The sequence below is a fragment of the Lycium barbarum genome, chromosome 7 (genome assembly GCF_019175385.1).
Source record: "Lycium barbarum isolate Lr01 chromosome 7, ASM1917538v2, whole genome shotgun sequence".
NCBI lineage: Eukaryota > Viridiplantae > Streptophyta > Magnoliopsida > Solanales > Solanaceae > Lycium > Lycium barbarum.
The window spans coordinates 107,941,877-107,958,324 of NC_083343.1; the positions used below are offsets into that span (position 1 = coordinate 107,941,877).

Consider the following 16,448-nt stretch of genomic DNA (forward strand, 5'->3'; position numbering starts at 1 on the left):
GGGGGAGGAGAAGCACTTTCAATCACTTAAATTCTCTCTTGAAGACAAGTGAGGCAATGAGTCTTCTTTGTTCCACTCAAATTGACTTACATAATCAATCATTCACTTTGAAGAGAAATGGGGAATATATTGTTCCACCAACTTAACTTTCATTTAGGCTTACGTTTTTTCTTCTCATTTTATAACTATAGTATCTAGGTATTTATAGGAATTTTCTAGCATGCACCTAGACTAATACATGCACCTATTTTAATTCAAAAAATTCTTTTTATCTTCGTAACTCATGAACAATTTTCAACTTTCCTAGTTCAGGAATAAAACAAAACAATACATGTATCATACTTAATTTTCTATCCATGAACTAAGACAATTCATGTATAAAAAAATTACTTTTTCTTTTCTCAACACAAGGTTCATTTTTCAACACAGAGATGTCTTAGAAATATGTGATTTCAGATAGAATGTCTGTCGGAAAAGCTACCGATGACCCAATTTCCACCGGCCCCCCAAAAGAACCATTGGAAATTTGCGTGTTGTTAATAGTTAATTTCAATTAAAAAGGAATTATTTCATAGTAACAAGTCTCATTAATTCACATCAAATTTAGTGTTACATAGGTACGTAGATATTTATTTTGTTGTGTAACAATGGATTCTAACAATACACATAGTAGTGACAACTAAAACCAACATTAACGGTACAATGGATTCAACAATACACATAGTAGTGACAACTAAAACAAACATTAACCATACAATACAAGAAGAAAACACAATCCAAAATAGTTGCAAATATGTAGGCCATTTAACCGATTCCGAATGAATAGTTCTGGTTATTCAACTTTCAAAGCTTGTTTTTGTACCAATAAACACCTTTATCTTTATCTTTCTCCACATAGATGCACTCCTTTGTATCCCTCCACATTGCCTTCAAAATTGGGGTGTCGTCGAATTGGTAGTATTCTCCTAGCAACGGCTTAATAGCGTTGGTTGCCTCCATTGCATGGTAATGTGATATGTATGAAAATATATGATGCAAGACATGAGTATCTGTAACATTGTGGAAGACCTTATTTAGCACCCCATAGTCTCTATCTACTGTAGCTAGAGCTCCTCTTAGATAATCCCACTCGGATGAATCATAATGTGGCAACGAAGAGTGAGTGTGGTGCAAAAGAGTGATGAGCACTATAAAGCCGTTCACAATAAGGAGGGGCACCCCATAGATGCATATAAGCCAAGCCAGCCCTTGTGTCAAAGTAACACGATACAACACATAAGTAGCTGCAATCACTCCTACATCTGAAATGCAGACTTGTAGCCTCTCACGATTAGTATATATCGGGCTATATGGATCATAGTGACATGCATAACGGTCATATTTTTTGCCGGAGATATTGCATATCAAGTACAAAGGCCAAGCACAAGTGAGGGTGAAGGCAAGGACGAGTACTCGTCCTAGTGGATTATTCAAGTATTTGTAGTACCATCTTAGTTTTGATTTAAGCCTGGGTATGTAGACTTCATCATTCTCAAGGGAACCAGTGTTGGCGTGGTGACGGCGATGACTATGTTTCCATGCGAAGTATGGTGTTAAAAGTGCAGAGTGGAGGATAAGACCAACAGTGTCATCTACCCATTGGTAATCACTGAAGCCATGGTGGCCGCATTCATGGCCAATGACCCATATTCCAGTGCAAACACAACCTTGAGCGATCCAGTAAGCAGGCCATGCTAGGTAATAATACGGGGCTGGAAGGGTGTGGAAGTAAGTGTTGGCAATGTAATAAAAGATGGAAACAAGTATGAGATCCTGAAAAAGATAGGAGAACGAACGAATGAGAGATCGCTGAAAGCAGTGAGGAGGAATGGCCTTCTTGATGTCACCAAGTGTAAAAGGGGGCTTTGAAGATGGCACTCTTTGGAGAGGAGTTTTCTTCTTTTCAGTTGGAGCAGTCATATTGCCACCGCCTCCCATTTTTGTACTTCAATCCTGAATCTGCACCAATTAATTAAGTTTGCCTCAAATTGATCTTAGTTTATCTGTTGTAGTTATAATATAGGCCAGTCATTGCATAAATATGAAAATGTCAACGGAAAAAAAAAATTCAACCATAGATAATCAAGCATAATTTTTTCTTTTGGGAAAGAAAAATGAGAAAGGTAATAGCTTTTTACATAATGTTAAGGCTTAATCCTAACCAATGGTACATTGGTATTAGAGCCCAGATTATAGGTTTGAAATATTCCCCAGACTGCATGCTTCATATATTTGGGAATTAACCGTTGATCTATTTGAAATATCCTCCAATTCCCAAGAAGAAGAAGAAGAAGAAACCGTTTAACAATTGAAGCATTACGTGTAGTGTAGCAAGAAGAAGAAGAAGAAACCGTTTAACAATTGAAGCACTACGTGTAGTGTAGCATTTTAGTTTCCTGTTTATACTTGATTATTGCAGAGGGCTAATTTTCTATTTATCGAATTAAATAAAGATAGATATTTTAGTGAAAAGAAATACATCAAAATTCAAAAGCGACCTTACCTGAAATTTAAGCACGATGTTTTTTTTCTCTCTTCTTCAAAGAAAAAGAGCCTTATGAGTGTTTCTCACTTTGTGAAGAAAGTTTGTGTATATATAATGCCCTATATGTAGGACCCAGTAGCCATCCTACTCTGACTCTTTTGGCCTCATTTTTTCTTCAATGGAAAGCTGGAGCTATTTTTTTTAAAAGGCTCAAACCTATCATCGAACTATTGGAAATGACTCATTTATGTCACTCATCAATAGTTTATCTCATTTGCCCCATCGCCCGTTATCAAAAATACTCATTCATGCCATTTTTCATTAATGCCGGTTTTATAATATCAAATATGACACGTGACCTCTAATTAGAGGCCTACGTCGTTTAATTAAACCAACCCAGTTTTAAATTCCAAATTAATTAAAAATCGGACTCATACACGCTACCCACCCACAACCATAATCCAGTTGGAGGTCACGTGTCATATCTGGTATTATAAAACCGACGTTAATGAAAAATGACATGGATGCGTCCTTTTGGTAACGAGCGATGACATAAATGAGCCAAACTATTTATGAGTGGCATAAATGAGCCATTTCCTTATAGTTTCATGACATAAACTATTGACGAGTGACATAAATGAGTCATTTCCAATAGTTCGATGGCATATTTGAAATTTTTCTGTTAATAAAATAAATAGAGATTTATTAGATCAGAACGAAAGAGGCACATGCTTAGAGTCTCCATGCACTATTTTTGTATTATCCATATGTGATTTTGATTCTACTTGTTTCATTTACTAGATACCCTATGCACGGGGTGTAGTACTGATGAGATCCAATGGTGAACAACTGCTCAAAAGAAAAATCACCTAAAAGTCCTAAGACTTTTAATACTAACGTTTTTTAAAAAAGAAATTAAAATAAAAACTCAACTTAGAAATTACAAGTACAATATCGAACAACTGATGTGATGAGTTGAAGAGATTACAAAGCGGGTTGTTGAAATTAAAAACAGGAAGAGTGGCTAGAGTAGAGACTATGATCAAAAGAGAGGCTTGAACGAATTAAGGTATAGACTAATTTACTGATTTCTATCCATTTGAAGGTTTAAGGCTAATTATACCGCTAGACTGGCCAAACTAAATCCGCTTGAGTGTTGGATCAAAAAAGGAATTTTTACATGGTGTAGCTAACATGTAAGAGGTATTTACCTATAGTAACTATAATTTAAATTAATTATGTACTATAGCTACACTATGTAGTTAATTACCTATCATAGTTATACTATATATTTAAATTAGAATACTCTATTTTTATTCTTAGACTTAGAATCTGCTCACGCGGAGGAATACCTTTGACAACTACATCATCTCCTTCTTCTCTGGCGAGAAGAAGCCATCATCTTCATATTCTTAACTGAAAATTTGTCGTCATCTCTTGCTTCTCCCTCTGCCAGCGGCTAATACGATTCCCTCCGACGAGAATCTTATGCTATCACCGTCATTCTTCAAATACCGGCAACAATCTGGTTCCTTCTCAGTTGTCGCGACGCTGCACTTCTGGTTCCTTCTCCACCGGAAAAGTTGAGTTCAAGCGCCGTCATCATCTCCCTCCACCGCCGTCATCATATCTGGCTGGAATCCATGGCCAACTAACCGAATTTTCTCAGATCTGAGTGTATTTTCTCAGACAGAGTGTATTTCTCAAATCTAAGAGTATTTTATTTCTTGTATTTCTCAGATCTGGCCGAAAATCACGGCCAACCGACCGGATTTTCTCATATTTGAGTGTATTTTATTTTTTGTATTTTTCAGATCTGGGCGAATTTGAGTGTATTTGACATTTTAAAATGTAAATACAGTCTATTTGTTATATTTTCGCATGTATTTATGCATTTGAAGGAGATTTTTTTTTTTTGTATTTTCGCTTGTAATTTTTGATTTTTTGTTGCTTGTATACAATCGAATTGAATACAGTGGAAAAGTAGCTACAAATGAATACAAGTGAATTGAATACATCTGAATATCCATGTAGTTTTCTAATTTTTGTTATTTGAATACATCCGAATTGCATACAGTGAATTAAAGACAATGTAAAAGTAGTTACGAATGAACACGACGGAATTCATCAGAATATATAGGTACAAGCCATGATTAGCTAAACTATAGCTATGGCTTGTTAGAAGCTTCCAAACTATAGTTGTTTATGTAAGTTACTCTTTTAAAGGGAAATCTAACATGACATAACTAACTCTAGTACATATTTATATTTAATAGCTATAGTTTAGATTGCTTACATCCTATAGCTAAGAGTAATATATTAAATACAATTAATAGCTTCATTATATTTAAAGTAGAATACTTTATTATTATTATTTATAATTTTTTTTTATCTTAGTGCTTCTGCTCTCAGCCATCGGAGCTCCGGTGAACGAGCTCTGGCCACCAACCAACTAGTCATCTTCTCCGGCGAGCGTGCGACCAAAGTGCACAAATACAGCTGTCGCCGTCTCTCTCACAACTTTCGTTGTCGCTATCGCGGTCGCTCTCTCTCTCATATCTGAGTCGTTGCCGTCTCTCTCTCTCTCTCTCTCTCTCTCTCTCTCTCTCTCTCTCGTCCCTCACTGACGGCGATGGCGATAGTGGCTTACAACTCTGCCGCCGTAGCATCGTGTCTCCTTCAGTCGGTGATTTCAAATCCAGTCTTTTTTCGATGCCGAATCTGAAAAATAGTGTTTCTTTATGAGTGTATTCATTAATTTTTTTGCATACAACCAAGGGTATTCATTAATCTTTTAGCATACAATCCAGTGTTTGGCGCGTATTTTATTTCTTGTATCAGTATTTGAGCGTATTCGTTAATTTTTAGTGCAAAATTGTGTTTGGGGTGTATTTTTATTTCTTGTATTTTGAAAGATATTTTTTTGTACACAACCGATTTTAAATATAATAAAGTGAATACCGTGTAAAAGTAGCTACAAATAAATACAGTTGATTTGAATACATCTAACTTGAATACATTGAAATATGACTTGAATACAGCAAAATCTAACTTGAATACAGCGAAATCTGACTCAGCCGAATTTTGAATACAATCTACTGTATCGCTTGAATACAATCGACTGTAGCTATGAAATGTAATTAGCTAAAGTGTTATTCCTAAAAAAAAAAAAACCCCAAAATGTAGTCATTTATGTAAGTTGCCCAATTTTAAATCTCAACAAAAATGATATACTTATAGAATCAACAAAAGAGGCGATATTCTTGGCGGCTACATGGGGGAAGTACACAGATAGCCAATTTCATAACTTTATTTAAAGCATAATCAAAGTTTATAAATTTTTATGAGTTTAGTTATTTCAGAATTAATTTACATGCATGACTAAAGTAATTAAAAAGATTCCCGTGTGAAGTCACAAATTTTATTTGAAGTTTAGTGCATTGCTTCTGCAAGTAAGTTTCAAATATTTTCATCTGAACTTTAGATATACGTGCTCAGTCATTTATGTCTGAATTTCAGACATTTATGTGAAGTTTAGCTTGTCAGTCTCCAACTTCAAATATTTATATATATCTGAAGTTTGAAGGGAAATTTGCAGGATTGCCCTTCGCTGGGGGTGGTCTTTAATTTTTGCCCCTCAAATTGATGGTCTTTAATTTTTGTCCTTCGCTAAAAATTTCTTGATTTCGGGTTCGAATCCCCGCTTAGTCAAAATCTTTTAAAAAAATCGCAAGGTAGAGTTTGGATTCGTAAGGCAGAATTTTGCAAAATTCTGCCTTAATCAAAACTCTGCCTTGCGAATCCAAACATCTGTCTTGCGAAAATTCATTTTTTTTTACTGAGCTGGGGTTCGAACCCAGAATCTCGGGATATTAGGCGAAGGGCAAAAGTTAAAGATCACCAATTTGAAAGGCAAAAATTAAAGAACACTCCAAATGAAGGGCAATTCGCGCAAAAAAAAGAAGAAGTTTGAACTAGCAAAGTCTAAAGTGTTCGAGAGATACGTTCAAAACTTAGTATTTGTAGTCAATCTTCGTCTCTATCAATGGTTTCAAGTTTGTTTTATAACCCACCTAATTTAATTTCACTTTTCAAGTAAAAAGTAGCAGCCCTATGAAAAAGGGGTAGGCGGAGCAACCGAGCATTTGTCTGAAATTTACCATATTAAAAGGGTAGTCGATGCATAAAACATCACGCGTTAGTAGGGTTCGAGGAAGAGTCGCACCTCAAAAGGTATGATGTAAACAACATACCTTAGTGCAAACATTAGTGCTTTCATGGCTCGAACTTGTGACTATATTGACTACCAATATTGACTACAATTAAAAATAATAATAAAAATAGTATGCCAAAATTGACTACGATTGATGCAATCCTTAGGACTTAATTCCTTATTGTCCACTAGTGCTTTGGATTTCAAACTTCAATTAGTGCTGTTACTGTTGAAGCAAAGAATAAGTAGTTAGTTGGTGAAGTCTAAATAATAAATGTATGACGACACAACAAAATATCACGGAATATTGGATTTTGTCTTTTGAAATGTTTTATCCATTTATAGCTACTACCATGGTATTAAATTTTTACCCTGTGATAAACTCTATGATATTTTGCATGGCCAAATATCTATCCTAAGTGATACCCTATTTTCGCCTATAGGATAGACCATGTTATTCTACATGTTCCAAGCTAGTGTTTGCAGAATAATAAAGAACAGAAATGTAATGACACAGTAATTTTTATGTGGAAACCACTTGGCTCACAAAGAGAGAAAAAATCACGACCTACATTCTGTAGGATTTTCCCAAACTCCACTACAACCGTGAGCTTTTGCAAATTAAAGTTACAAACTTTGTAACCTAGGAACTAAACTCTAATTCCTATCTCACTAATCTCCCTAGACTAATGTGTTACACCTTGGAAAATTTCGCGTCATTTGCATTATAAGTAAACTAACGTAAGTCCAAAGTGGAAATGAAGCACTTACAAGATTAAGGAGGGTATCTAATAATTCTAAGTATGTACCTTAAGGTTTCGGAGTTAAATGAATCGGCGGAAGTAAGTTCGTTGAAGGTTAGGATTGGTGTCATGTTTTTGGGAAGATTTCGTGTCATTTGAGCTATACATTGCTTAGCATTACCTTGAGAGGGAGTTATAGGGCTCCTTAGATGGTTAATGAATTTTTATACAAGAGTCAATATGGAACCATGAGGATTGGAGGTCAAACGAATTGAAAAGAACGTATTTTCGCGAAAATTGAAATTTTGGGGCAGTATGTGGCCGCAAACTAAGTTTGTTGTGCACCATACTGGCCGCAAACTCCCTATTTTGGGGCACCTCACTGCCCAGAACCACCCCAAGGAGAGGAGGGGAGATGCGTCCGCAAGTTGCAACTTGCTGGGCCGCAAGTTGATGACTATAAGGTGAATTTGAAAGGGGATTTTTGATCAATTTAAGTTTAGTTTGACGAAAATATATTGATTATGGCATTGTTGAAGTTATTATTGTCATTTGGGAGTTATTTTGGAATTTGGTGGAAGTAGAAAAAATAGGGGAAGTGCTGCCCAAATTCCGCTAGCTCACTAGTTACTCTAGTTTGAACTTATGAGTGTTTTCAAGACTTAAGTCTAGTATGAATCCTCTTAAATGTAAATTTGCAATCCTCTTAAATGTAAATTTGCGAGCTTGGGAGGAGAAACGTTAAGTAGTTAGGGAGACGAAAAGGTATGTTAAGGCTAACCCTTTCTTTGTTATGGCATGATGACTTTGATACGAACATACATACTAATGTCCTCTATGATGATTCCATTTCTAGAAATACTAAAGCTTATGATTCTTGAGGTTCATATGATATTGTTGATAATTTTTCCCATAATTATTGATCTTTCTCATATGATTATTGATTTTATTCATTGTTGTTGATCTCATCTTATAATAGTTGTTCCTTCAAGGTGAGATATAGCGATGATGATGATTCCATAATGGCAATCGGAGGTTTACCGAGCCTAAATGGTCGGGCAGGATACTATATATATATATATATATTTTAAAACTAAGCATGCATGACATCCGCCTTAAGAGGCTTTTAGAGGTACATATTGATCTCTTTATCTTTTGTTGTCTTCATACCTTCCTTATTTTGTTACTCATGCCTTACATACTTGGTACATTATTCGTACTGATGCCCTTTTTGTTTGTAGACGCTGCGTTCATGCCTGCAGGTAGACAAGGAGATGGACCAGACCCCTAGGCTGCTTCATCAACGATTGTATAGGAGCGCTCCATTTGTTTCGGAGCTGTGGTTCAACTGGTATTATTCTTTTATGTACATCTATGGGCATGGCGGGGTCCTATCCCATCTTTATGATGTTATCCACTCCATGTAGAGGCTCGTAGATAGATGTATATAGTTAGACGTCCTATGACCACATCGGTTCATATTTTTGTATATAATGTTTGGCAGCCTAGTCAGCTTGTACATATGGACATAGTTGATGGTGATTATATAGACGTGCATATATCTATTGAGCTCGTGTCTCTTACGATTTATGATATTTGTGAGTTAGCCATATGGCCCACTCAGATGTGACTATGAGATGTATGTTAGGAGGTTCCTGGTAGGTTGGCTCCGGGTGCCCGTCACGACCCTTCGCTTGGGTCGTGACATAATGAGCCCACTTCAATTTGCCCTCAACTTGAAGCGAAATTTGATAAATGTGTATACCTATGACAATTGCTTCTATGAAAGCTGATAAAGATACAACTCGATAAATAATCCTAATACACGAATCTATACTTGAAGACTGTAAAACATAACTCTATGAAACATGTTCTTCAATATTCTTCTTTGTATCAGGCTGCAGTTCAGTAGTAAAAACTCTCAATTTCTTGCATTAACAGTGTTTGCTCAATTTTCTGATTTTCTCTTTATATGAGTGCGTAAAGTTCTTCATGGTAAGTAATGCATATATATAGATTTTGGAGTGCATCAAGTCAGTAACTCCAAACCCTACGTGATGAGGCCCATTATAAGAGTTAGGGTTTGAGTTGACATAGGTTTCTTACATTCACACGGCTTCAGTAACCCTTTAGGAGTCTCAAGTGTATCTTTATAATTATGGCAAGAAATCTGATAAGTTGTCAGCCAAGTCCTTACCATAAATCACAAATTCAACTCGCAGCAAAACTTGAGCTGGAACATGTTCTTAGACCTAGTTCAAGCACCTCGTTCATTCAAATCTAACTCGTCTAAGTGTCTGAGATAGAACATGTTCGTAGACCTAGTTCATTCATCCTTATCTTGCATTTGTGTCGGGTTCATTCACATTATCTTGCACCTGTCTTTGAGATAGAACATGTCAATAGACCTGGTTCATTCGCCTTGTTCATTTACTTTGTCAATCATCAAAATATACACATGCCGATGCCAATAATATCATGTTACTAAATATATTTACAAGTAAAAATTCTTTAAACAGTAAGATTTGTAATTTTGCAAATACGATATATCATCTACTACAACAAGTAAATATGACCTGATAATATAAAATCTTTTACACTGTATATAGCTTAAGACAGAGCTAGAGTTATTTATATTATTGATCGTACAAATTTATATAGTGAAATAATTAAATCCTGTCTCCAAACTATCTAATCCTATTTATATATGTAAGTTATATCAACTGATGACGACATAAATTTTTCATATGTATAACGGTATAATATAATCAGTTATTGTAGGTTATCTAGATTAGCTATAAGGCTGATAACGTTTTATATGATAGTGAATGTTGGGTAAAGTTCAACATATCCACATGATAAGTGTTGCAAAGATGCATTTGCTAAGATTCAGTGTAATCATACAAGATTAGATAAGATTAAAAATGATCATATTCACCAGAAGGTGCAAGTAGTACATATTAAGATAAAATTAGAGAATGTCACTTCATATGGTCTAATTTGATCATGTATGCATCGACCTACAGATGCACAGACCCATAGGTGTGAAACTATGGGGAATGAAGATGTTAAAATGGGACGTGATAAATTACAATCACATGAAAGGAAGTTGTCTAGAAAGACCTACAAATTCTTGGAATCAATGCAGACTTATCGCGGTAAAAGATAGGACATAACATAAGCAAATGATTCATATCCACTAGCTTTGAATATGTTTCCAACTTGTTATAGAGAATTTCTAATATTATTACTGTTCTTGTTGTTACTATCTACAAATTTATTTTTCACTTGTATTTTATCTTGGATGATGATGCGATGAATTAGGCGTAGATGAAATAGTGATGATATATATAGCCAATCTTTACTTGTTTGAGGTTGAGGCGTATGTTATCATTATTATCAACCAACCATGTTCATTATAGATAGTTACTATCTGTTAAAGTTAGTAACTTAATTTAATAGTTCAATATATTGGGAAAAATACACAACATCCAGGTGGACATATCAGGTGATGACATGTGGCACCAAGTGACATATCAGATTTGGGTCAGCAAGTAAGAGGTTCCAGGAAAGCATGCAGTCAGAGAGTTAACTTGGTGTTTCGCCTCCGAGGGCGAAGACTACAGAAGATCCGGAGGAGCTCACCGGTCAACCAATCGCACATAGGAGAGCACAACTGGCAGCCGTTACGAGATATCCCGGGGCTCCATGCAGCCTAAAATTTATATTATTACCACTTATTACATTTTTTATTACATCAACATTAATATTTGTAATTATGAGGGCGTGATCCATGGATCGTGTGTCCCTTAGCTCTAAGTATAACTAGGGCATCACTTCTCATTGTAAAGAGGATTTGAAAATTCATAGCAAAAAAGTAAACTTCGCAGTTTTATTACACTCTTTTTCTTGTTCAAGTTCTTATGGCTGTAATAATCAGGTTGCCCGGAGACTCTGGCTCGTATCTTTCTCAAGGCTCAGTTTCACTTACGTGCAATTGATCATTATATTTCTTATTTGGTCATACTGATTCGTGTGTCCATAACCACATATGTAAATTTAACTGTACTGTTTTACAGGTAAATAGTTTGGCGCCCACCGTAGGCTTGGATAATTGTGGTATCACTGTGACCCACTTACTTTTACTAATCAATTTAAGTTTCTACTTCTTGAACACATATTTCAGGTATGGCAAACACTGGTAATGACCAAACCAATGCCAACACTGGAAACAATAATAACAACGAACAGGTCCTCGTGGACCACCAAAACGCTACTCTCCCGCCTTAGGATCTCATAACGGGGTGACACTGACCCACCATGAGGACGGGTAGAAGCCATCGCTCCAGGGAATTGCCTTAATTTGCTGATATTTGGCACAAATATCTATATTTCACGTCACTTTCCCTCTATTTCTTAGTACCTTAATCTCATCTTTGTGTTGAAATTGTATTATTCGAGCTTATATTGCTGTGTTTGTGATGTTTAGGTACAACGAGAAAGAATGAAGGAATTCTGAGCATTTTGGTGACATTTTGGAAGAATTGCGCACGAGAGAAAAGATGAGAAATAGGGAAAAAAATTAGAAGCTACTAAAGCCTGCACGACACCTGTACGTCGCGCAGGTGCTGCCAGTGCAATCCTTCTCTAAATAATTTTCCTTCTTGCACGTCACCTGTGCATCAACGATAATTTTTCCTATGTTGATCGGGATTTGGGCGAATGCTTCCACACTTAACCCTAGACTATAAATATAGGTTTTTATGTTATGCACAATGGCTGGGACATGTTTTGAGCATTGTAACCCATCGTTCTTAGGTTTATTTCATTTTCATCTTATTTTTTTTATCATTGAACCTTATGTTATTCATGAATTCGTGCATCTCTTCTCGAGTCATGTGTAGCTAAACTCTCTAATTCTATGGTTGTGGAAAATACATGATAGGTTGTTTGACGATAGTTTTTATCTATTGAATTTCCATCTTTGGGTTGCTTATTTATTCTTATGCTTAATTATTTGATTATTTGGGCAATAGTTGACACTTTCTGTGGTGTGTTAATTGAACTTGAGAAAGAGAATTTACCTGCCTAATAAGAATAAACATAGCTTGTTCAAGATTCCTTGGGGTAATCGTTTCACTATTGAGGATAAAGATATATCTCTTAGCCTTGCTTAGTTGGTTACGGAGGTTTAAATGCATTCTTATTGTTTTTTAACGATCATAGAGATATAGACGTTAGAGTAGCTTGAATAGACTTGTAAGAAATTCGAGAGATACTCATAAAGTAAATATTAACCCATCAACTAGTAACCCCGGAAATAAAATAGTTAGAACAGTCAAAAAACTCAACTGGATTGTCGGAAGTAATGACCCTGGAACTCTTTCTCAATTGAAAAATCTAAAACCTTCGTGCTAGTCTTGTTTCGCTACACATCATGTGTTATTATTTTTTTTGATTGATACTTTAGTTACAACAAACTTCTTGATTTTTACTCGAATAGTTACAACAAAATTTGAGTTAGGTAAACAGTAGAAAGTATAAGTCCTTGTGAGTAAGATATCCGTACTTTAATCCTATATTAATTTTACCACCACGTATACTTGTGCGTGCGTTAGGAGAAACAACCGCGAGTAGCGAGAGAAGCAATCTCCACCAATGAAACCCTGAAGGAAGCAATGGAGATCCTGAGGGCGTAGAAAAAAACATTGATTGATCGTCTTGACCAGATGAAACAAGTTCTCTTTGCACTTGCTGGAAACTCCAACTCCTGAGTCAAATGGCCCTCAGGCAATCCTGATAGTCAAAAATACCACATCGAGAGAGCCCCAGTCAGAGAAGGGTCGAACCGTAGGATCTAGAGATGGATCTAGGATTGAGAATGTCCCAATAAACCCTCTCCGGGCCAAAAACTTGCAATACATTAATGACATCAATGCTAGGTTGGATAAAAATTCTAAAGAAGTGGATAAGAATGCGAAAGAGTTCCACACTCGTATGGATCAGATCTTGGGGGCACCACCAGTTGTTAAGGGTCTGGATGCTAAAAATATATTTAGTTGGCATACAAACTTGAAGTTGAGCCAGAATTGATCCCAAAGAGGCTTAAGAAGTCGAACATTCCCAAGTATGATGGGACGATAGATCTGCATAAGCACATAACAACCAACACTATTACTGTCAAAGGAAATGACCTGAGATCGAATGAAATTGAATCGGTCTTGATTCAAAAAATTGGCGAAACATTGGATAAGGGGGCCTTAAATTGGTATTTTCTTTTACCTGAACACTCAATTGATTCTTTTGCTATGCTAGCATATACATTCATCAAAGCGTATGCCGGAGCCCAAAAGGTGCAAACGTGAAAGGCGGACTTTGCATATCACAAGGGGAAACTGAACTACTCCGGGAGTCTTTCACCTGGTTCCAGAAGGAAATAATGTTATTGCTCGCAGTTCCAAATGTGTTGGTAGCTAAGCCCTTCACTAAGGGTCTCAACTCTGTTAGTTCAGATGCTTCACGAAAACTCAAGCAACATTTGTTAGCATTTCAGGCAAATAAATAGGTGGATGTGTACAACAGGTATGAATATAAGATCAGGGTGGAATATGATTAGTTGGGACCATCAACTGGGTAGGTTCGGTACCTGGAAAAGCCAAGTAGAGGCACTGATCAAGACTGGAATTTGTTATAAAATAGGTTTCAGCCCTATCTCCATCTGAGAGTTCAGGTGTCCAGTCAGAGCATGGAGGTGGCAATCAGGGTTACAGGTCATTGAAAAGGTTAAGTTTGAATAGATTCTAACTATTAGTATCTTTAAATGTTTTAGATTCTAAATTTAAGTGTATATTGGTTGACCCAGGGATCTCGGCTAACATCATGCAAATGAGGGTCTTCTATCAAATCAGGCTCACCAATGACATAGTCCTGGACATGAGACTTCTGACCAGATTTAACTTATCTAGCATATCCACTCGGGGAAAGATCATGTTGCCTACTTATGCGGAAGGAGTGACCAAACGCACGATGTTCGAAGTGATGGACATAGATATGGGGTACAACATAATCCTTGGAGGCCCTGGATTCATGACATAAAGGCGATGCCTTCACCCTAGTATCAACTACTAAAGTTGCCGATGCCATATGCCATACAACAAATTTGGGGGAGCCATCATTCAGATAGGGAAATATTTGATGTGTCTTTAGCTGAGAAGAAAGTGAAAAAATCAAATGGAATAGAAAAAGAAATTGGGAAATATCAATCACAGGAATCGAAACCTAGTCTCGGTTTGGTACCTCAAGTTCAGCAAACACCAACAGATGTCGAGGACGCATTTTGAAACAGGTTTCAAGTTGTAATGACCCGCTTGGTTGTTATAGTATTTTCGGCACTCTTTGACCTTTTTCCGAGCTTGTTAGCTCACTTTTGACTTGAAGGGATCGTTGACACGCTTTCCACGATGTTCGGGGTTGATTTGGGTGGCTTTCTGAGAAATTTGACTTTAAGCGAAAAAGGTTTGACCTAATGTTGACTTTTGGGTAAAAGGACCTTGGTAGAAGATGCATCAATTTCCATAGGTCCAGATGGTCATTTAAAACTTGTGTGCGTGGTTGGTCTGGTTCCTGAGGCACTTAGGTGCATTTTGAGACTTGGGTTGAAAAGTTAGTTTAGAGGTTTCGAGGGTTGACTAGGTCAACGGGGCCCCCCGATAAAAATTCTGAGACCACGAGCGCATTCGTAATGAATTTTTATGGGGGGGGGGGGGGGCAGCATATATGGTATGTGAGCAAATATTTTCGAGCGTTAGATGGGATTCCGGGAGGAGTCTATGAAAGTTGGAAAATTTCCTGGTGCACCTGCTGGTGCCCACCTCGGCCGCACCAGTACCGCTGAAGCGGTACCGTCGAAGCTATAGGTGGACCGCCGAAGTGGACGGGGAATTTCGTGAGGAATGCCGAAGCGGTGAACGGGTAGTGACTGGGTATTTAATGATACAAAGCCCCAAGTCTTTTCATTCATTTATATTCTGAAAGTGGTTCACCTCTGGAGCTTTTCTAGAGGTTTCTTGGGGCAAACGCTTAGAGGTAAACTCATCAATCATCTCTACCTAATCTTGATTCATTATCTCACCTAGTTATCATTAATCCATCCTAGAGTCTTCCTAAAGTTATGAGAACTAAGTGGGTTTTGGATTATCTTCCTCTAATAAACTTTTGAGTTAAAAACCTTGTTTTGTTAATGAATTTAGCATGGGTTAGCATGGAATTGATAGGTATGACTATAATAAGTTGAATCTTCCATTTCTAAGGATTAATTTGTGAATTAAAGGCTAGGGTTTATACCTAAATTTGGGGGTTTTATAAATAATCCAAATTTTGAGTAATTGTTCGCCAAATTAGTTGATTGTTGATAGGAACTAAACATCTAGAAGACTAATTCCATGATGAGAGCCTTAGATCATTATTTTTACTTTATTAGTTATGAAACCTAATTTATGGGTTGGAATTTAGGGATTTAATAAGAGTTAAGTTTATTAAATTCCTTCTTGTTGTTTCTAATTCCGCATTCGAATATGGTAGACTTTCATTATCTTGGGGCTCAACGTAAAGGAAAGGCGCAAGTTTGACTTGAGATTGCTGTTCGGCCTGATAGATAGGTTACGGTTTACTCCAGTGGTAAGACTTCGACTAGCGAAGTGTATATTTAGATGAAATTGTCAGATATTTCATGTAAACCTTCAGGTATGAAGTTGGGTTGGATGTTGCCTTAGGGTTTGGTATTGCTTATGACGTGTTTGATCGGGCTTGTGGCCTGTAGACTCCACAGGATCGGATTGTTTATGAATTGCGAGTAAATCAGCAATATGAAATTACTTGATATTGACATTGGTACTTAGTGTACGCCTCGTTATTGGTATCGCCATTTTGAGATAGTTGGCTCTTATTGTTATGGAAATTGGGAATTCAT

At 36.7% G+C, this 16,448-nt stretch overlaps 1 protein-coding gene across 1 annotated transcript; it reads right to left on the reverse strand.

Moving 5' to 3' along the window:
• Nucleotides 1-564: 564 nt before the first annotated feature.
• Nucleotides 565-2,674, reverse strand: LOC132603721 (delta(12)-acyl-lipid-desaturase-like). Its single transcript, XM_060316908.1, has 2 exons — nucleotides 2,543-2,674; nucleotides 565-1,998 (listed from the first exon to the last, which is right to left on the reverse strand). The coding sequence occupies exon 2, from the start codon at nucleotides 1,975-1,977 to the stop codon at nucleotides 844-846; it is 1,134 nt and encodes a 377-aa protein (XP_060172891.1). The 5' UTR covers nucleotides 1,978-1,998; nucleotides 2,543-2,674; the 3' UTR covers nucleotides 565-843.
• Between the last annotated feature and the right edge of the window lie 13,774 nt (nucleotides 2,675-16,448).